This window comes from Xiphophorus hellerii, chromosome 10, assembly GCF_003331165.1.
Source record: "Xiphophorus hellerii strain 12219 chromosome 10, Xiphophorus_hellerii-4.1, whole genome shotgun sequence".
Taxonomy (NCBI): domain Eukaryota; kingdom Metazoa; phylum Chordata; class Actinopteri; order Cyprinodontiformes; family Poeciliidae; genus Xiphophorus; species Xiphophorus hellerii.
Genome location: NC_045681.1, coordinates 8,820,155 through 8,834,858, shown reverse-complemented (window position 1 = coordinate 8,834,858; position 14,704 = coordinate 8,820,155). Strand labels below are relative to the sequence as shown.

At 39.2% G+C, this 14,704-nt stretch overlaps 1 protein-coding gene across 2 annotated transcripts in view; it reads left to right on the top strand.

Annotated features, from left to right (window-relative positions):
- LOC116727188 (adenosine kinase-like) overlaps nt 1-14,704 on the top strand; it is a 177,618-nt gene that overhangs the window by 66,479 nt on the left and 96,435 nt on the right. For both annotated transcript variants that reach the window (XM_032574441.1, XM_032574442.1), the window contains exons 5-6: nt 10,663-10,835; nt 14,351-14,459. In XM_032574441.1, the coding sequence (XP_032430332.1) occupies nt 10,663-10,835; nt 14,351-14,459 (282 nt within the window). The remainder of the gene's footprint in view (nt 1-10,662; nt 10,836-14,350; nt 14,460-14,704) is intronic.

The following is a 14,704-nucleotide window of genomic DNA, read 5'->3' as shown; positions in this document are numbered from 1 at the left end:
AGTAATTTTATATGCACTTTTCCCAAGCAGAAAGTCTTTTGAGCCAGGAAGACACCATATATGGAGGATAAGGTCTGCGATGACGCTGCATTGTCTCCTGTCATTCTGTATGACAAGAAAAACTTTATTTGCTATACAGAAACAAGGATATTGCGAGCACATAAAGGGAGAATGGATTTCTCCTCACTCATCATTAATAGTTCCTCCGTTTATACCCAGGATGAACAAATAAAGGGAAGTTTGGATTTAGATGAAGGAACCTAAGATGATGGACCTTTATAAGATCAGGGGGTAAACAACCAGGCCATTAATTACTGCAGTAATTACTGCAGTAATTAATGCAAAAGGATGCCTAACCAAGTACTCTTCGCATAGAAAGGAAAATACTTTTCAGAACCCTGACATTTCAGTTTAAATGATCCAATTTTCTTGTTCTCATCTAGTATTAAAATAATTTTCAGATGTTTTAGCTGATAACGATGTGACACCAAAAGTTTTCAATATTTATCTTTTACCCATTTTACAAATATAAGGATTAATAATAATCGAAATAAAAAGAAATAAAAGCTTCACTCAGTGCGTGTTGGAGGTGTATAAAATGAGTTTCACTTTCTGGATTGAGTGACAAAAAACACTGAACTTTTTCACAGTATTCAAATTTTTTGGAGATGTACTTGTATATGTGGATGAACTGAGCCTTGTGAAGAGTTGATAAAGAGTGACGGCCAGCCAGCTTCTGTGTGATGTGCAGATGTGCTGCTTTGTTTTTCGAGCTGCAGGATAACACCAGGCATCATCTGTCAGCTACCCTGCAAGGAGCCCACTGTGGCTGTGTCTTCAGTAGATCTGAATTGCATTGCGATTGCATCATTAATAGAGCAGAAATGATTCCCAGCGACTCCGGGAGAATTCATTGACCCCTCAGGGAGAGACTAGAAACAAGACATTGTTTTTACAGGAGGAATATCTAACTAGAGGTCCCATTACCACATCATCAATATACAGAAGCTAGTGAGCAGGGAGAGGAGTAGAAAAGGAGAGGAGGGAATGTAATAGCTTATAGTGCTAATGGCAGTCTGAGCACTCAAGTCCCAAACATTCAGCTGCCTCATCTCATCTGGGCTGTGTAATTGCCCTCCTGGAAGCCGCCACGTGAAGCGGCTGCCTCCGCAAGTGAAGAGTGGCAGCTGCTGGATGTTGAAGTGCAGGTCTGGGTCAGGTCCCCTAGAGGGGCCCCTTGCAACCATGAGATGTCATAATTAATAGCTATCTGTTGGCCTGCAGGCTAGCTTTTTGTGGAGAATTTGAGAGTTAGGCAATTCTAAGGCTAGCAAAATGTAACGGTAAATGTGCAGTCCACCAAACATGATGGATCAGGTTACAATCAGTTAATATCTTAAGGTCTGAATTCATACTGTAACAAACTTTAAAGGTATTTTTTTTATTAACTCTTAAAGCAAGAGAAGCTAAGTTGGGTTTATAGGCTGGATGTTTGATGATTTTGCTGAGCAACTAGATTCAGAAACCACTAGAGCAGCGCTAAAGAGCCGCTGGTTACCGACCCCTGACCTAGTCACACAGACTCTGTGCTGTGGCTGCAGACAAAGGTGCATCTAGACATCGACTTATTTTATGTTGCATGTGTATTTAACTGAGTAGAAATCATTTCTTAATTTGTTATTAAAGATTTTCTGTTTTATTTTAGTCAGAAAACCACATTTTGTCGATCATGATAGATTTATAAAAGCAAGAAAAGGGTAAGACATCCAAGAGGGTGAATGCTTTGTATAGTCACTGTGCCTCTCCTTATGTGTAAACAGAAATAATCATAAATAATTACCCCAACTTCAATTTAATTAATCATCCAATAAAAATATAACATTTGAATGGTTTATAAAACCATGTTAGCACAAGTCGTTAGCTTCAGCCTGTGGGTCCAGCTAATCTGGATTTATATTAAATGAAGGCCTCAAGAGAGGCAGGTAAGATATTAACTGCATATGATCTTTTAACTGGAGGTGTAATGATGCATCCAGCTCATAATGAGATGGTACATGTTATTGGTGTTAGCAGCTAACATTTAGCCAGTTTTAGTATTTTTGCAGTATTTACAAACTGCATTGTTGTCCATCAAAGTTTCTTTTTCCTTCAGTGAACCTAGATTAGTGTCTAACTACTCAATGTTAACACACTTTGCTAATGTTTTCATGAATGATTTAGCCAACTCAAGATTCCCTTCCCAGGGTGTCAAGCTTGAAGCAATTACCCTCAAACTGAAAGCTTACATGTATTTCAACAGACAAAGTGACATAATGGCAGAAACTAGATAGCTCTGCGCTGAGTGGATTTCATGTTAATGAAAAATATTGTGCTGTTTAAATATCTCATTCCACTGTAGTTTGATCAAAACTCACTTCAGAAAAATCCTGAACTATGCCTTTAATGTATACTTATCTTCACTTTGCCTGCAGCGAGCATGTGCTGCATCCTACCCTCTGCTTTTCAGGGATTATTTTTGCTCTTGTTTGTATTAAGTTTCCTCTCTATATCTAAATGTACCTAGAGATGTATCGCTGTGGTGTACCGTGGGAGTTTATTAATCTCCGGGGAGCAGCGTTCTTCCTTGTTAAGTAAATATACATGAGCTGCTAGTGCAGGATAGAAGCTGGAAGCACCTTCAGGAAAAAAAAACCTTGTTCCCTCAGCTTCTCCTCTTTCTTCCTGTCCTCCTCTCGTTCTCTCGAACACGTCGCCTGGGGGCAAATCTCACTCTGTCTCATCTGCTGCTTAATTTCACTGGAGCGGCCCCTCAGTAATGAAGCGCCTTGATGTACATTTGCCAATTTCTGCCTCTGCCACCGCAGTATAATTGGGATGTGACTAAGCATGAATACCCAGCGCAGGGTTGGTTGACCTCTCCACGACCCCGCGGATAGTGCTTTTGTCATAATGGAGGTATTATCTCACATGATCTGGGAGTGGGAAGAGGGGGACTGTCTGCAGGGTGCCGGGGAATGGAAATGAATTCATGCCTCCCCCCAGTCCTGTTCGCCGCAGAGGGGGAGCTGAAATAAGTGTGAGATAGTTTTTTTTTTTTACACGCTCGTAATGAAGACATTTTCTTCTTATCTATTGCCGCTTTGTGTTTATTGGAGTAGGAGAGCAGCTTCTGGCGAAAAGCAGGGGTGGCTTGTCTTTTTTTTTCATGTGAAGGCAGAGAGATTTGATGCAAGAGAGGATTTCTCTGCATGTGTGTGTGTCAGTCACTTCCCTGCGTGGGTGCACTGTGTATTCACATGTTTGCGTGTGTGGGTGTGCGGGGGGGTGCACGCGTGTGTGTGTCTGCTAATGACCCTGTAAAATGACAAGCAGAGCTGGCAGGGAGAGTACAGCCGCTTGTCAGCGAGAGAGAGAAGGTGGAGGAGGTATGAGAGTTCAGATGTAGAGAGGAGGGGTGGGGTGGCGGCTGTGAGGTCGGTGGTTGGTGTGATTCACCATGCTGTCATCACAGAGGGACCGAGGGCCCTCAGTGGCCCTCTCTATTCCCACCTGAGAGGCCTGCAAATGGAGGGGCCGCGCTGTCATTATTTACAGCCTGCAGCTCCTAACCTTGGATTCGGAGCTCATCACTGCGAAGGGAAAATCAGATTGGACTTGACGTGTACCCGAGCCAGTGACCTTGATAAGTGTGAGGTGCCTGCAGCAAGAGGTTAGGGGGAGACAAGCTTGGATTTGCACACATGTGTACATGTTTGTGTGTTTGTGTGCTACAACCAGGTGGAGAGTTGGAGACATGGTTGAATGACTGAATCATGACTCAAAATGCCACGTGGTCAGGCTGTTCAGAGACAACGATACAGAAAGGAACATCGGAGGGGAAAATAACATCACAGCCAGACTATTAAAACCACAGCTTATTAATGGAGTGAAGTTAGTGAGCAATATCCAACCTATAAATAAACTCAGTTTTCACACCTATAGCACCTTGCAAAGTTATTCACACCATTTGAACCTTTTCCACATCTTGTCACGTTACAACCACAAATCTCAGTATTGGGACTTTATGTGCTAGACTAACACAAAGTGGTGCATAATTAGGAAGTGGAAGGAAAATAATACATGCTTTTTGAAAGGTTTTATAAATTAAAGTCTGAAAAGGGTGTTGTGCCTAATATATTCATACCCCTGAGTCAATAATAGAACCATTGTACCTGTACAATTACTGTGCCAGTGTTTGGTGCAATTACACCAAACACTGTAATTATAGAGGCTGAAAACTTTCCCTATTCCTCCTTGCAGATTAACTCAGATTCAATCAAATCAGATAGAGGGCATCAGGGAACATCAGTTTTCAAATCATATTCCTTATTACGTTCAAGTTTGGACTTTGACTGGACCATTTGAATCCTTGAATATGCTTTAAACTATTGCTGTTCTGCTGGAATGTGAACTTTCACCTTACTCTCAACTCATTTTCAGCTCCTAACAAGTTTTCTGCCTGTTTATCTGCCCATCAACTCTGACAAGTTGGGGCCTTTTGAAGAAAAGGGTCCCTACAGCATAATACTGCCACCACCATTTGTGGGGACAGTGTAGGTAATGAGCAGTGTTAGTTTTTCTTCACACATTATGTTCTGCATGTTGGCCACAAAGTTCAATTTCATTTTCTTCTAAGCAGAGCAATTTCTCCCAGATTTTTGCTGTGTCTGCTGCCTGGCTTGTGGCTTTCTTCTTACTATTGTTCTTTAAAGGCCAGATTTGAAGCTTGAGATATTGTGTTACAACCTAACCCTGCTTCCAACTTCTCTAAAACCTTATCCTTGACCTGTTTGTGGTGGTGTGACATTGCCTTACCTGGATCAGACACAATTTGATTAAAGCTATTTTCCTTGCAGACATGTACAAGTATCGACAATCAGATTTAGTATCCCAAGTACACCAGTAGTTAAAGTAAAAGTTTCAGTGTCAAGTGGTTAGTAACAACACTGCTAAAGTCTGATGATGAGTGGTTTCATTTGGGTGCTTTTCTGCACAGATTTGCAACATGATCTGAAAGGACATTATAAACAGATGGGATTTTTTGAGGGATGAACCTGTTATGTTATGCAGTTGTCACCAGTTTGATTCCTGGCCTCTCTTCCCCTTCCTTCTCTCTCTCAGTCATTCTTTCTGTTCAGCTACTGTTGAATAGAGACCACTGGTGCCATAAAAACCTTATATATATATATATATATATATATATATATATATATATATATATATATATATATATATATATATATTTATATACAGTTCAGACCAAATGTTTGGACACACTTTCTTATTGAATTCAATGAGAAAGTGTGTCCAAACTTTTGGTCTGTACTGTATATATAGACGTATCTCTCAAAAACAAGTTGAAAATGTTTTCTTTCTAGAGACTTTCTAGAGTTTACTATTTTCTCATTGGAACAACATCTGTTACCATGCAAAGTTTGATGGCTTGATTGGTTGACACGGCCGTTGTTCAGCTGAGAAAACAACAATAAACCTAAGTCTTGTGAAATTATAGACATTCAGTCTCCACTATTATACAGGTATATTTCACAGATATAAACATTTATCCTTTGAATTATTTCAAACTCCAAAAATGAGTGAAAACATGAGCCCCTATCTGACTAGTTTTTAGCCTCTCACCAGCCTCAAGATTCAGATTTTTTTTAATTGTCATAAATATCACACACACTCAATTCTACAGTTCAACATAAAAGTAAATGGAACATGACATAAAGTAGAATCACTTTCATGTTGAAGTACCAAAAGATTTGGAAATAAAAGCAAAACTGTGTAAATATCTTTGTTTGAGTGACATCCTAGCAGCCTTCTGTAAATAATGTTCAAGGACACAGTGGGTTCTAATGCCAGAAGGACGAAACTCACAGAGATGGTGGTATGAGTCCTTCAAGATGTTTGTTGCTTTCTGGAGGCACCAGGAGGTGAAGATATTGTTCAAGTCAGGCAGGTGTTGTGCGGTTTTGATCGCTCTCTGCAGGGCCTTTCTGTCAGCTGTAGAGCTCCTGCTGAACCACATCAGGATGAGGTTGATCAGGACTCTGTCAATGGATCAGTGGTAGGAGGACGTTATGGCTGTTTGATCGCACTGAGAGCTTTCAGGAAGTGTAGCCGTTGTTGTGCCTTCCAGGGAATTTCTCTGAAGTTGTACTGACACCCTCGCTGAGTCTTTTTCCAGTTATTGGTGATTCACCTTTATCTTCCCTGAGTCATTGATGATTTCCTTTGTTTTCTCAGTGTTTAAAACACTGACTTTTATCTGTACAACTGCTCTGTACACTGACTCATCTCCGTTGGCTGACCATAGTTGTGTTATTTGTTGATTTAATGACGCCAGTGGTATTGTGGGTGGACATACATTCCTGCATCTAGAGGGAGAACAAAAACAGAGACTCAGGACACAGCCTTGTGGGGCTCCTGTGCTGAGAAACAGGGAGCAGGAGTGGTGGGGTCTTGACAGACTGCATTCGGTTTGTTGAAAAGTCCTGCATCCGAAGGTAGATATTGTGGTGGAGGCCGAGGTCAGACATCTTGTGAAATCTCATGAAACAATCTGCTTGGCAGAATAGAGTTAATTTTAAAGCTGTAATCCATAAATTACAGCTTTAATTTATGCACATGCATATGTCCTTGGTTGTTCCAGGCATAACAGAACGGTGTGGAGGGTGGTGAGATGGCTTCCTCTGTTGATCTGTGGGTGAGGGTCCAGTGTGGGTGGGAATGCAGCCTTGATGTGTTTCAGCACTAGTTCCTCCAGCCACTTCATGATGACAATTGGTAATGCCTGGAGTCATTGTGGCTCTTCATAGCAGTTTGTTTGAGTACTGGTGCTATTGTGAAGGTTTTTAGACAGTTGGGAACACAGCACGGCATGTTAAAGATGTCTGAACATTTTTTTTTTTACATTTTCTACAAACTCTTCACAATTGACATCTGTCTCTTACAGATAGGCTTACTATTACTCATAACTATTACTCTGCAGAAGCTAATTTGATAAAATATGAACTTTCCATTTAAGTCTGTAAACAATTAAATTAGCAAAGGTGTATTTTTACAGTTGTCTCTTGTGTAAACTCTTTCATACACAGGTACACATCTGCATCTTTGTTGTTGCTATGGAAGGAAGTTGGGAGCCACTAAATAAATTAAGTTAAAATATGATATCATAAAACATGACAAAATTCTGAAAAAAAATACACAGATAAATATATGCCCACAATTTATATATATATATATATATATTTTTTTTTTTTTTTTTTATGCTTGCAACACGATCCAAAAAATTCCCCATTGCATTTCTTGGTTAATTAGACTGCTTGGCAGCAGGGCAGTGACAGGACTGGGCTTTGAAAGTGCATGCAGTGGGAGTTTAGGAAGTAAATATAGTGAGAGGATGATTAATCTGTGAATGACTGTGTGTGGTCAAATACTTCCATGTTAAAGGAGTAACAACTCCTGGTGTTAAGCTGCAAATAATTTGGGGATTTTATTGTCAATGTAAGCTGGACTCCATTCTGTGTTGTAAAACAGAAGAGGGTCTTGAGCCATTACCACATAAAAGTAGCATGCATTAACTAACAAAAAAAAAACAACTTCAGTACTTTGCAAAAGTACCCGTACCTTTTAATTGTCCACATTTTGTCACGCTACAAATTCTAATGTTTTGTTAGGATTTTATGTAATAGATCAATGCAAAGTAATGACAAGTAAATTGTACATGCATTTTATTTTTTGTTTTAATATAGAAAAGTCTAACAAGTGTGGCATGCATTTGTATTCAGTCCCACAATAGTATGCAGAACCATTGTTTATTGCATTTATTGCAATAAACTGGCTATTTGGGGTGTATTGTTCTATAATCGAACCCTGCTTTAAACTTCTCCACATCTTTCTCCCTCACCTGTCTGCTGTGTTTCTTGTTTTTTAATGATGCTGTTTGCTCTCTAATGTTGTCCAACAAACCTCTGAGGCCTTCACACAACAGCTGGATTTCTGCTGAGATTAAATAACACACACGTGGACCCAATCTTTTCTTTAGATGACTTTTTAAGCCAATTTGTGCACTACATTTTATTTAGTGATATTAAAGTGTTTTCAGATATTTATTTGGAAATAAAGGTTTGAAAACAATGTGTTTCCACTTCACAATTATGTGCTCCTTTGTTTTGGTCCGTCTCATTAACTCCTCTTAAATTACACTGAGGTTGGTGGTCGTAACATGGCAATGTGGAGACGCCAGAAGGGTATGAATACTTTCGCAAAGCACTGTACAGTGGAATGACCGAGACAGTTTCATTTTCAGAATCTGAAAATTTAGAGTCTCACTGATCTGTCCTTTATATTAACATTGAACACCCTGCAGAATAAAGAGCCGGAAACCAGTATTGACTATAACACACCGCAGGTCGATACAGTGGAAACCTGCATTGGTCTAGTAACCGCAGCTCAAGTTAAAATAATTTTCTAAAACATAAAAAGTATGAACAAGATTGCGAATCACTGCCTCCCTCATTAAGACTTGGAAAAATCTTTTTTTTTAATAACAAGTCATGACTGCCGTGTCCTTGGGCATAAAAAGGAGAGGGATAAACCACCCTGCCATCAGAGCAGAATTTAAAATTTGTGATTGCTGGGAATTTATTAACATTTGTGCAAGCTTTTGGCCAGCATGTATTTCTTTGCAAAGTTTTTCACCACCCTTAAAAACCACAAACCACAGTATATTTTAGATTTCACAACTTAGCTCATAATTGTGACAGGGAAGAAAAATTATATTTACTTTTCAAAGTTTTCATAATAAAGTGTGCCAGGCAGTTGTTATCAACCTCCTTTGCTCTAAAACAGCACTATGGAACACTTCCATTACTTATGATTAGTTACCCATTTAAAACTATAGTGTATACATTGCTACTGTTAAGACGGTGGCTTGCCCTCTATTCAAACCTTTCCCTTATTGGGAAAATTTAATCCATTATGAATAGAAAAAAATGGCAAAAGAATCTCTGTCGTTTTAATATGCTGATATCCAATCAGTTTGAAATGGTAAACATTTCATCTTTAAAACTACAGCACTTAGATTTATTAGTTTCCAAGCATGTGCACTGTGCTTTTAAAACAATTACTGATGCAACACAGGGGCAAAACATGATACCGTACTGTTGTTTTTTTTATAGGAGGAGATAGTTTTCTGAAAAAATATAATTTCCTATTTTACGTATTTATGTTTTCTCTGCATTTCTTTGTTCGTTCTCTCTTATATTGCAGTTATTAAAAATATCATTTAAGAATATTATTATGTATTTGTTTTACTTGCAGCAATTGGAAAAGTAAAACAATATAATTGACTGACTTTCAGAGGAAATTAAATAAAAAACAAAACAATACAAAATGAAACATGTAAAGCAATACTTGCTTTACAAATTTAATAAAGGAAAACAATAAAATATAAAAATAAAACATGTTTGCATAGTAACTTTAAAAATAAAATGATGAAATACAGTAATGACATTAACATGCATGAAACAACTTGCTTAGCAACTAAGAATTAAACTAAGTAATGGTTAAAAATAGCAGTGTAAGACATGTAGGTAAAGATCTGTACAACAGAGTTTAATCAAATTTATAAACAAAATAAGGTATTAGAATAAATCAAAATTATAACAGATTAACATTTTTTAACAACTTTCATTGAAGATGAAATATACTTTTAAAATATATGAAAAACACCACTTGTCTTTCAATTTTAAGAATAAAATTACTTAAAAACACAAAACACCTGCTCAAAAATGTTATGAATCAAATTTTAAATGGAGTAAAATTGTAAAATATAATATATATAAACTCCAAAACTCTTAAAATAACATTAATATATACTCTCCAGGACAGTTTAGCTTTTTTTTCCCCCATATATCCTTTTAAAAATTTCAATTATTTCCCCTCAGGGCAGGTGGTCGGATGTGTAAAATAACAAAAGACATCAGGGCGAATGATGAAAACGCAGCTTTCTCCCACCACAAAATGCAGGTTTGGTGGCATGAAATGATTAATTTCACACATATACAGGTCATCTCCAAAAGCAGCAACATCTCATTCACAAGGGGCCCTCCGTCAGCAACAAAGCAGGAGGCTGCAATAAAATACGCAAACAGCAGCACGTACTGCGCGTCAATAAATCTTTGGAGGTTAAACCTGAGCTCTGTAGAATCCGAGCAGCCCAGTCAGGTAAAAGTCACCGAGTACATCAACACGATCGGGACCAGAAAAAAAAAAAATAGCAGTTCAGCGAGTACAGCCTCACACACAGTCTGTGTTTGTAGTAGAAGGATGAAGCCTTAAATTATTGGGTTTGTGTAAATAAGGAGATGAGACTGTTTTTAGCACACCGGGTGGAAGGAGGAGTGCTTGGATGAGAATAGTCTCTCTGTGTGCAGCAGGATTGCTTTTGGGTTGTTTACGACAGCTCGCAGCTCTCATATATCACAGGCAGTATGTTTGCTGTGAAGCTACAGTTTGCGTGCCATCTGCCTTAGCTGAACTTGACCCTCCAAACAGACTTGTATTTGTAAACTGAGCTCTTCTCTTTACTGTTTTTTTTCCGTCGTTTTTTTCTAGTGGATGCTCCAGAAACCGCATAAGGTGGCTACCTTCTTTGGGTGCATCGGGAAGGATGACTTCGGCAAGATCCTGAAGAAGAAGGCGGAGGAAGCTCATGTCGATGCCCATTACTATGAGCAGACCGAGGAGCCGACTGGTACCTGTGCAGCTTGCATCACTGGAGACAATAGGTTAGCCTCCTGTTTGGGACCTTTGACCTGGAAACTGCCCTTTACCTGTGATTTGACAGAGCCTCTTATTCTTCAGGTCTTAGCTCCCCACATCAGAGGGGTAAAAATGAACAGCTTGAGCTTGTTTTTCTCGGGCCCCACTCAGTCTCTGCCACTCCAGTGGGTTGTCATCCATCTATAGCCTGACAGTAGCAACGTGTTAGAAATTCCTGGGCTATCCCAGCTCTCACCTGTCAGCCTGTAAAAAAGGGCTTTAGCGTCTCTGGCGACTCTACCACTTGCATCATCATCAGCACATCTGAGACAGCAGAGGTCAAACTTTCACGCTCATACACACAAATATCACTAACATTAAGGGCTGCAGTTCATGATAGGCCTGGCAGCGATCAATAACCCTCATCTCTAAACACTCTTCCCCCTCAGCAGCCCTTCATCCTGACGGATACCACATTTGTCAGTCAGTCAGCAGCCGGACTCTGCCCATCCCGGGAGCCAGCTCTGGTGAATGGTCTTAGTGGGCTTGTTTGATGTGGACTCTGACACCTGAAAAGGTCAGGTGCCGTGCTCGAGGAGGCGAACTCTGTAGTATTTCTTACAGGTGTTTAACAGAGAGCTCAGGAACCCAGAAGAAAGGTCGACCACTGGGCCAGATTGAAAAAGTGATGACTTTGAAGGACTGGGAGCTAACATGTCACAACCTCTCAAGATTTGATTAGTGAAAGGCTTCAAACTAAGAAAAAAAAATCTGCCTTATTCCGGTCTTTCTCAGATTTCAGAATTGAACTTCCAGTCTGTGAATATGTTTCATGAAGAACAGTCCAATTTTAGACATTAAGAAACAAGTTTATTAGATTTTTAGACGTGCAATCGCAGGTTTAATCAGCAAATCAAAGATCTCCGAGTTTGCATGATGGCAGCCAAACATTTTGGATCCATTTTATAAAATAAAAAAATGTTTATCTAATAATCTTAATAACTCTAACAAATTTAAATAGTCATAGTACACAAGGATGGAGTGATTACAAATCCCTGATTGTTGGCAAATTTTTGATTGACAATAATCAACTTTCAAAATAAAGTAATTCCATACTTACAGTTCATTATGTTGAGTAATGCACAATTTTTCCCTTACAGTTTTAAGTGGTAAAATATAGCAAATAACATTTACTTCATTAGCATTAGGTATAATTGCCAAGGAACATAATTGTATAACAGTCACAATGGATACCTTTTTAGTGAAGCAATTTTGCTGTTTCTTCCTGTTTAGTATCAATATATGTATTTAATCTGATTAAATCAGATCCTATTAGCACATTTTTTGGTGAATATGATTTGGAAATGAGAATTTTGCAGCTTAAAACTAAAAACAATGAGCAGATTAATTTGATGTTTTATGCATGTGCAAGATGCCTATTTTATGGCCTCTATATGTTTGAAAACTTAAGGGCTTTAAAGCAACATAAACATCCTCGATATTAAAAGAAAAAAGCAGAATTTTTATTTTGAAAAACTTTTGCAATTTTTGTATTGATGTTGCAATCTTCATGCATCTCCTTTATTGGGCGGGAGGTAAACAGGTTTTCAAAGGTTTGGTTCATTTTACAGAGTGCAATGTGAAAGCGAACTGCACCAGCTGAAAATGTTATAAATATTTCAATTTTGGTCCACAATCAAAACAAGCCTACTGGACTCTCAGATTTGAAAGAACCTTGTGTCATAATGACGCTACAACAAACATGAACAACTTATTACAAACTATTTGTAACCCAGAGTCTGTAAATGCCCCTGGCTGATGAATCAAACACGCCCTTTACCGGAGAATGTGTGTATCACTTTTAAAGCTGCAGCCTGTGGTTTACTTACTGTTAACACTTGGTAGATGCTAGCATTAAATAAAAAAGACAAACTCCTTTTACTGGCACTTACAGTAAAACATCAAAAACATCAGAGAAAAGCCATACTGTGCATAATGCTCCCATGACGACTAGTGAGTTATAAACATTAAGGTAACTTAGAGGGAATAGCAGCTTATACTCAACTCTGACTGCATGACATAAAGATTGTTTACAAAACTTCAGTCTCAGAGCTACAATCCAAGTTGAGTCTTGAGTTGTCAGAATTCATGACTTATTTTATTTCATTTTATTTACTTAAATGTGACTTGGGTTTCCATCCAGCTACAGTTTTTAACAACCCACATTTTGCTCTTACTCTCAGTGTTTCAATACGGAGCGGTTTGCTGAAGTGTTAGGCTAAGATTATTTAGAAACTGTTTTGATATAACTTCTTAATGATTTAAGTTTGGCGCATATTTCTGTGTGAACAAAAGTTGAAAAAGTTGTTCCCAAACGTGGTAAACATTTAGGAGTTGTGTTTCGGTTTCTGCCCCACACATCAACAGTTGTTTGAGCACAGATGACAGAAAAAGTGGAATATGCAGCAGCCAATTCAGTCTCTCTTTCAATGTGGATGCCATTGTAGAATGTAACAAACTCTTAAATTATTAGGGGAAAACTCAGCTCTGTTAGCTCAACAAAATAGTGTCCACGTCCTTCAATAGTTTTGCAGGCTTGGCTGTAAAAATCACAGTTGCAGTAGTTGCAGTTAAGTGGAGGGATTTAAGTGCACCCATACAGATCATTTAAAAACAGCTGTGAGCTGAGGACTGGAGCACTTCTCTCTGAAGATACAGACAGCAATGCTGTAGTTGCACTTTTATAGAAGTATCCCATCAAACCTCATTCGTTCTTTCATTGGGCTCTTCAGTTCTTTCAAACGGCCCCAGTAATGACGCTCATTTTGCCTGTCTTGTGTGGCCCCAGCCTTCCAGTCCATTACCGCAGCCCGGGTCAAACACAGTCCCGCTGTCATATCGCAGCCTTCGTCATCGCACTCTGATCAACTTACTACGCCGCTACTCCTCTCTGTGACACTAACCGCGGCGAGCAGCTTCTTCATGCTATGTGAGAGCGGACCCCCTTCCTGTAGCAACGCTCTCCTGTCATATGGTCCCCTAACAGTTTTCCCCTAAGTAGCTGTGATGGCTGCTCTCATTTTGATGGTCGCTCATAAAGAAGAAGAACATGAGGACGGGCTAATGAGCTATGTTAAGATAAGGCCACCTGCTTCACTTCCCGTCTCCCACTACTCAGCTAAAGTGCTCATTTAGTAATGCGGTTTTGTTGTTTCTCCACCTTCGTTAAGTGCGAGCCATTTCTCCTGATGATGTGAGAGTATGAATTATTTGGAGGTGGCCTATTGTTCCTACTTTAATGTCTGATGATTTAAAATAGCCTGCTTTTGAAAGAAACAAAACAAACGGCAAAACAGAAACATCTACATGACTTTATTTCACCTTGGTTCAAACCCTCTGGGAAGCTATTATCATTCTTTTTATGTGGTGAAAGAACAAAGAAAAGTCTGCAGCCTTTGTGGGGTTTTTTAAGGATGTTTTTGAGATAAAATTAAGATGGATGATAAGCGAGGCAGAAGATTTATGGGGTCTGTCTCGGCAGGTCCCTTGTTGCTAACCTGGCAGCGGCAAACTGCTACAAAAAGGAAAAACACCTGGACTTGGACAGCAACTGGGAGCTGGTGGAGAAAGCCAAGGTCTATTATATTGCGGTAAGTGAGACCCCTCTATATTCAGAGTGACTGTTCCCCAACTCTGTTAGCCAGAGGAGGACAAAATGTTAAGAGGCTTTATTCAGGAAATGCCTCAGCACGCCCTCGGCATTGTCAATATATCCATTCATCCTTTGTTGGGGAAAATGAGCTATGTTACCTATTGAGACAATACAGCTCCATTTTCCCTTTTTTCCCCCCCGTCTTTGTGCACCAAGCTGCAGCGCAGTGTGAAATTGTTCTAC